We start from the raw sequence: 7,885 nt of genomic DNA, 5'->3' as shown, positions 1-7,885 counted from the left end.
TTTATGAGACTGATATCTTTAACTGGCTATCATTTTTCCCTTTACGGGAATGGTGCCCCACGAGGTGATTTAATGTTAATTAAGTCACATTATTTAACATAATTATTAATTATTAATAATAATAATTATTAATTATTTCCAGTTGCCAATTAAATCCCAACATATTTGAGGCCTCCGTGTGAAGCCTAACATGTTGACCCCAACATTTATGGTGCCGCCGAGTGAGGTAAATATATGTTGACCCCAACAACAGCCTTAGTAAAAATCAAGACACAAATGACAACAATAAAAACAAACAAAAGCACATAGAGTGTTATGAACAAACAAAACAAATAAAAAGATTGATAATATATGTCATATCATATCCCGAGTACATCTGTTTCTTACTGCAGTACAGTATGTGCTCTTGTCACATCATTTTGGCCTTGATCTTATTTGCAGTTAAGCATGATAAGATGAATCCCTGTTGACGTCTTAGACTTCTCTCTGGAGTGTAATGGAGGATTATTGACCTTACACCCTATAGCCCAACAACTTCCACAATTGATGCATAATGAGAAGTAATTCAGGACAAGACATACATAACATATCTGTTGACTTAACAAAAAAAACAAAAAAAAAACTGTGAAACTAAGTGTGGCAGCAAGTGTGACATGAAGAGAATGTGGGCATGCCTGTTTGACCTGATAAACTGGACACGTCACTGTGTCATTATCATTTCCTTTAAATCAGCAGGACTGTTTGTGCAGATGAGTCTGTGGAGCTACTTTGGTCTGTGAGGATGGAGCTGCGACTGTTTCTTCTTCTTCCATTGGTGGTGTTCTGCAGAGGACAGAGTTGGAGGCCTCCGGAGTATTGCCATGACCTGCCATGCCCCAAATTCACATCTTTGAAGACATCAGTTGTAGGTTTTAGAGCAGTTCACACACACACACACACACACACACACACAATAGAGTATATGTAGAAAAACAATTGTATGTTTTTTGTTTACCACAGAAAGATGTTGAGGAGCATTTGCTTGGTGACACTGAATGGATTTCCACCACGATGAAGAACCCTACGCCCTCTGACCTTATGGCGGCACGTGAAAGGCTGAGTAAAGTAACAGGTATGTATGCCAAAAGTTTCACTCATAAAGTAGTTTGGTTGTGTGATGCTAGTAGCTAATCTGATATACTAGAGGAGCGCGTGCTATAATCAAACAAGTAAAACTTGGACTACCTAAATGAGTCAAAGAATCGCAACTTTATAATGTTGTTCATCAATAAACAAAATCATGTAGATGAGCAAAACATCAGTTGAGACATTTCATTCCATTGTAATTAACTACCTACTGTATTACCTTCTGACACACCCTAAACAACAGTAAGAACAAAACAACTAAGTATGCATTCACCTGTTCCTGTAACTCAAGTGTAAATCAAGGCAAGCTCTTATTAAAAGGGCGAGGTTTATTACTGAAAGAAGAACAAAATGGCACAGAGTGAGATTGCTGGGTATTGAGAGAAATATTTATTGTGTTGGTCTAAATCAAGCTGTTTTTCATAGGCGTAGCCAGATGGGGCCATGGAAAATCTTGAGGTGGCACAAGAAAACAAAAGCCAAAACTGAATTTCAGGAATCTGATTATGCTGTGGTACTATATACATGTATGCTAGCTGAAAAGTATGTCATCTTGGAAAGTTAGGGAATCACTAACTGATATACTTACTGGGCAACCATAGAGCCCATTTTCGTTAAGATATTCTGAGGTGAGAGTTCAAGGAGCCCCTTTAAAAATGGTTATGCCAGTTGTTACCATGCCAAAAATTAACCTAAAGCCCCTCTCTGCTGCACAAAAAAATGATGACATCTGGCTTTTTAATGTAATGGGAATTGCAACTGGCAATCACACCCAGGTCAAATGACTGCAGTAGTCATGGGTATTTATTAGGGCTGGGAATCACTACGGGATTCAGCATACGATATTGTCATGATACTTCGATCATGATATATTATTGCGATATGCTGAGTATTGCGATAAAATACATTGCGATACACTGTGTAATCACTGTGTAATCATTTTTATTGCAGCAAAATGTGATGCAAAGCAGACAGACTGACCAACAGTGTCATAAAACCTGTCAGAAATGCTGCATACACCCGACAAACTGTACTGTTGGCAGATTTAACGCCCTCTGTGAGGCCAGATTAAGCGCATGAGTGCAACACTTCACATGCAGATATCCTTCTAACTGAATGGCAACACCTATGTTAGAAGTGTTGTCTGTTACAACCACAATCCCCCATTCTTGTGCTGCATTTTGCAGGAGGTCTGCAATGTTTGCTCCAGTGTGACTTTCGTGTACTGCTCTAGTTAGCTAACGTGAGACAGCAGTCGCCAGTTCGCTGTGAGATAATGTGCCCTTATAGTCACGTATGAATCTACTGACCTTGAAGTCCAGGCGTCACAAGTTAATGCCACCCTTCCTGCTGTATTCAAAGATTCCTCAACTTTATGCTTCACTTCTCTGTAGAGCTTGGACACAACTGTGTTGGTTAAAAAAAACACTGGGATGGAGTCACATACTTGGGTTCCAGTGTTTTTAGCATGTAACTAAAGCCTTTGTTTTAAACAACGCTGTATGGACACAGATCTGTATGGACACAGATCTTTGCACATGAAGTAGGTGATGGACTGTGTTATTTTCTTCGCTGTCTCAGAGTTTGATGGTAGTTTTGTCAAACTAAGTGTGTCTAGTGTTGGTTGATTTTTCAGCGGAGCAGGTTCAGTGTTAGCTTGACCGTCAGTGGCTAACGCTTTCTCTGGATGGTGGCGTGTGAGTTTGTAATATTCCCAGAGTATTTTATTCTCATTTGACACTGCTTCCAAATCGCATGTGTCATATCAAAGTCCTCCTCGCCTTCTGTGTTAAAAAATCCCAAATAAGTCCAGGCCTTGGATTTAAATGCCAACATCGCATTTCTAATTTTTTTCTGTGGTACCTCCATCTTTGTTTATGATGAACTTTCTGCCAAATGATGCTGACTGAGACCTCTGTTCACCTCCCCAGGAAATAAAGCATCAGCACCACCTAGCTGACCAACAAACCAATTGGTTTTATTATTCTAGTACTGTAAGTTGTAATAAAAGGTGCATTGGAAAAAAATTTGTGACGTATATAATAAAAGATTGATACTTAGTGTCTGTGTATCGATACAATATCGCCACACAAAATGTCATGATACTATGCTGTATCAATTTCTTCCCAACCCCTAGTATTTATTGGCTCCGGCTCTGACGAGCATTTATAGAAACACAATTTTGGCCCCTTAACCGATGAGATACAATAACATGCCATGACAAACACTGCAGTGCTCAAACATTGATCCAAATTAGTCTGCACCAAATTTGAAAGAGAGGATGAGTAAGTAAGAGATAAATTAAAAGAGGTAACCATTATAAAGTTTTCACTTACCTCTTGCTTCTTTTTACTGTTTACTAACCTGTTTTCCGGCACACAGAAAGGCGTACTGGCAATGGGAAAGGAGTCCATAGCCTAATTTTAGTGCTACTTACCTCCTCCAACATGGTTTGGACCACTGGATGTCTTAGGTTGTCTAGTTTCACAAGATATTACTACCTTTGCTCTAGCTTGAAGCATTCAGGTTAGGGTGGCCAAGATTTCAGACATAATTGTAAGTTTTTACTCAAAGAAGCATCAGAAGTTTTGTAACTGTTGGCAAGATGACAAATCACTGTATGCTTTACTCAGACACCTGCCTGCGTCCCTGTAGTGCAGGACAGTTTTATATATAAGCTTGTTGACATTTTGTACCATGTTTGCCTTTTCCAGGTTATGTTGACTCCTGGCCAGTGTTGGTCAACGTCACTAACGGCAAGATTTTGGCGTTATCCTGGTTTGTTGCTCCTGGATCAGTGGCCGAAATCAGTGATTCAGAAGTCAGACTAGAAAGAGGACCTAAATTTGTCTATGTCAGGTGAGCAGAACCTGTACTTTTACCTGTCACTTCATTGTTATATTGGAGTTTTTCTTAACACACACCGAATTCACCGTAACTGAGAATTCACAAACATCAAGCTACCTACTGCAGATTTAAATGATCAGACAATTTGGCAAATGCCAGCGATATCAACATGCATACAAACAAAAACAGAGGTAAAAGAGAGGGTAAATGTGAAAAATTCATATGTCATATATATATGTATATGTATATATGACCATGACACACGCCAGTCTAGACCTCACAGTAATTGATGACTTTGACAAAGTATTTGATGTACTCTGAAACCATTCTCTTCTTTGTTTCCAAATCATATAAAAGGAGCTCACATTACTTTCCAACCTTGGAGAAAGGTCAAGAAGATAAAAGGGCACTTTGTGATGACTTGTGTGAAGGTGGGAAAACCTGTACTGATGACCAAACTTATTTTGTGGCTGTCTATGACTCCGTTTTCTCTGGTGAACACTACAGTGAGATCTGGATCGAAAAAACCCCGTAAACTGCACATGATATAATCACTGCAGTAACTCTGGACTTATTCTTTAAATTAAGATATTAACTGTTTCACTTTTGTGGTAGAAAGCCAAGAAGATGTGATAGTATCATACTCACTTTACACACTTATTGCATTAACAAATTCTGTATACTACCTTATTGCAGTCCTGCTAAAATGAGCAGACATAAAGTAGGTAGCCAGCAGACAAACATTCCTGCATGCTTCTGTTGCATGCTAGAAACTGGTTTGGGGAATGTTCTTGGTGTTTACCAGCAGTTCCTCCCACTTTTACTGATGAGTGATAATATTTTTGTCATGTGATAATGCTTCTTGTTCTGAACATATCTGCTGTAAATCAAAAAACAACCCGTGTCCCTGCCCTGAACAATAAATTGTTGACAGCTTCATCTTGGTTTGTATGTGTGATTAATGCCACAAGCTATTCCTACCCCTCTCTCTCTAATGAATAGAAAATTGACTTCAGATCACCCCTGCAGTAACTCCCTGCCAAAGGTACAAGCTAAAAGCTAAAAGTACAAGAACGGCACATCTCCCATTACACAAAATTGTTACTGTGCGACAGGGTGTCACCTCCTCACATGACGAATATGGACTAAACGGGTGATTTGTAGTATTATGACCCAGCTCATAAAGGGAAAAGGAAGCAACATAAAACCAGATTTTTTTTGGCGACTCTTAAGGCTCATTTATGCTTCTTTTACGTTTGAAAATAGATGCATTGGTTTCAAACATTGTAAAAGTCACTGCCCTCATACTTCCATGCGTTCTTTATGATGGCATAGATATAGCCAATAGATGGCACGAGAGGTCATAAAAAGTCAAAAAAGAGTCAAAAGTTTCACACCACAAACGAAACGACAGTGAAGGAGGTCGTAATAATGTACCTTTTAATGGAAGCAGCATTGTAGAGGTGTAGTGGTGGTCTGTGCGCTCATTATACATATCCTGACATGTGGATGGAGAATTCTTTTCACTAATTTCACTATATTTTACTTTTTTTAATATGTCTTCTTTTCATATTCTTAATATTATTTATTTTATATTACTAATTTTTGGGGTGTGTGGAGTTTTCATGTTCTCCCCGTCTCAGTGTAGGTTTTCTCCAGGTGCTCCAGCTTCCTCCCACAGTCCAAAGACATGCAGGTTAATTGGTGACTGAATTTTTGTGAATGTGAGCATGAATGGTTGTCTCTGTGTGTCAGCCTTGTGATAGTCTGGCAACCTGTCCAGGGTGTACCCCGCCTCTCGCCCAATGTAAGCTGCGATAGGCCCCAGCCCCCCTGCGACCTCTAACAGGATAAGCAGTTAGGAATGAATTATTCTTTATATTCCACCATTATTTGAATTTATTTGTAATCTCCCTCTGTAGTATCTCGCTTGAACTACCCTGCACTGCCCCCAAGATCTCTGGTGGTACTCCTCCATTTCATTTGTGTCCGTAATCTCTCAGAGAACATGCACAAATACAGACAAAATAAATGCAGGGTACAGACAGAAGGCACTTAGAATATGAGTCATTAATCTTACCTGAACAAAACCAAAGGCGAAAATACAAACCTAACTATCCTAAAATATTTCATGGAAAACAAAAATACAGATAAAACAGTACCCTTGTACCCAGTGTCTGTAACAAAGGAAATTATGCTGTGTGTGTGCTTGGTCAGTTCTTAAATCTACCCATTCCCCAGTCTCCGAGGTAGCTCAACAAGTACCTCAGAAATAGTTTTGACCAAATGCTGATTCAATAATTGGCAGTATCACTTGAAACAATAACAAATGGAGGGGGAAAAGTACCAGCTAGGATAATTAGGCTGGCCAGTCATGTTTAGATTCTGGCTGCACCCTCTGGATTGGAGAAGACAGACTGGGTGCCGTTCCAATCAGGTCAAGGTCAAGGTCACAAAGTACATTTCTCTATATTTTTTGATTCACAATCAGGACACCCTGGCAAGAATAGCTTAACCATGTTAATATGAACTTCCAAACTGTTTTAAAATGCAAAATAAAGGAATTTTGAATATGGGATTAAAAATATGGTTAATCGCGATTAACTATTGAAATTCAGCAAATCATCACAACTTAAAAAATAAACATTTGACAACCCTTTATTTTTAATAAAGTAAACTGTAGCATTAATATGTTCTCAAAAATCAGGATTGTAAACATGCCTTTAGAACCAAGGGGTTTTTTGTTTGGGTTTTTTTTCCAACTTGGACTTTGACTGGATCTTATTTTGATAGTAAGGGTATACATTCATAAAAATATGTAAATTACAAGCAAAGCTACTCGCTTAAAACTAGAAAAAAGTTATATATGAAATACTGATATCTTGCTTTGACAATTCAGAAAAATTATATGGGACTGGAAAAAGATAGGATGCACTTCAACAGGTAGCCTAAACGTTTTTATGAAGAAATCTGGAAACCATTCAGACTTTATTTAAGATTTTCTGATGTTGAGAATCTCCTCATGAATTTAGTATTGGGTTATGTTTAAATGGAAATGTGATGATAAACCTAACGAAATTTAACTTAACCGTAGGTGGACTATATAGGCTCTGTTATATATTTCACTTCCTATTTTATTTTATAGATGTCAATGTTGTTGATTTTTTTTAATATACATTATTTTGGTGTATGTTAAAAGAAAGAAGTAGGAAGAAAGTGAGGGAAATGAATACGAAGGGTTTTTCTCTCTTTTTTGGCCACCTTCTGATTTGTATATATGCTGTTTAAAAATCTAAACTAACTCAGTGCATTACATGACAGTGCATTTTTTGCTAATCTTGGGTTTTTATGTTTGCACATTGCACATACTCTTCACACTGTGAACAATTGTGTATTCTTTTTTCAGTATTTTGTACATTCCATCCTTTTTGTTTTAAACACGGCACAGCTATTGAAATTTTAAACAGATATATTTTACATATTTTACTGTAAATTATTTTAATTATATAGTTATGATTCATGACTTTTAGAGTATTTTTTCTTGTCATTTCTCTATTGTGAAATTAGACCAAAATACCAAGGCAAATTCCTGTGGTGTGAAAACCTACTTCGCAATAAACCACTTTCTGATTCTGGTAATGGAAAAAGATATAGGCCTATATATTTGTTGAAAAAATTGGTAATATAAAGAATCTTTAAAAGTGAAGCAAACACATAAAGTAATCAATCAACACAAAAATAATATAAATGAGACAGATGATCTGTGGAGCTTTTAAGTCAACATGTCAACATAGTCAACATGACTATAAATAACTGTACTTAAAACGTCACTGATGAATTCCAGCACTACTGGGCTCTGTGGCATGTGATGTCTGATATGTAACACTAGATGGTGCTGATGGTGCATTATTAA

General features: G+C 37.6%; 1 protein-coding gene across 1 annotated transcript; it reads left to right on the top strand.

Annotated features, from left to right (window-relative positions):
• The first annotated feature begins 727 nt into the window (after positions 1-727).
• On the top strand, positions 728-4,911 carry soul2 (heme-binding protein soul2). The gene is made up of 4 exons (XM_050070964.1): positions 728-904; positions 1,000-1,111; positions 3,840-3,984; positions 4,330-4,911. The coding sequence occupies exons 1-4, from the start codon at positions 782-784 to the stop codon at positions 4,505-4,507; spliced, it is 558 nt and encodes a 185-aa protein (XP_049926921.1). The 5' UTR covers positions 728-781; the 3' UTR covers positions 4,508-4,911.
• The last annotated feature ends 2,974 nt before the right edge of the window (positions 4,912-7,885 follow it).

This window comes from Epinephelus moara, chromosome 19 (genome assembly GCF_006386435.1).
Source record: "Epinephelus moara isolate mb chromosome 19, YSFRI_EMoa_1.0, whole genome shotgun sequence".
In the NCBI taxonomy this organism is placed as follows: Eukaryota; Metazoa; Chordata; class Actinopteri; order Perciformes; family Serranidae; genus Epinephelus; species Epinephelus moara.
Note: the sequence above shows the minus strand (reverse complement) of the source record. Positions and strands in the feature narration are given on the sequence as shown.

What these genes read in the sequence shown, in the direction of transcription:
- soul2 (XM_050070964.1), top strand. Translation starts at nt 782, where the DNA reads ATGGAGCTGCGACTGTTTCTTCTTCTTCCATTGGTGGTGTTCTGCAGA. An exon ending in AAGGCTGAGTAAAGTAACAG is followed by an intron (nt 1,112 to 3,839) that starts GTATGTATGCCA and finishes TGCCTTTTCCAG; the next exon opens with GTTATGTTGACTCCTGGCCA. An exon ending in CCTAAATTTGTCTATGTCAG is followed by an intron (nt 3,985 to 4,329) that starts GTGAGCAGAACC and finishes ATCATATAAAAG; the next exon opens with GAGCTCACATTACTTTCCAA.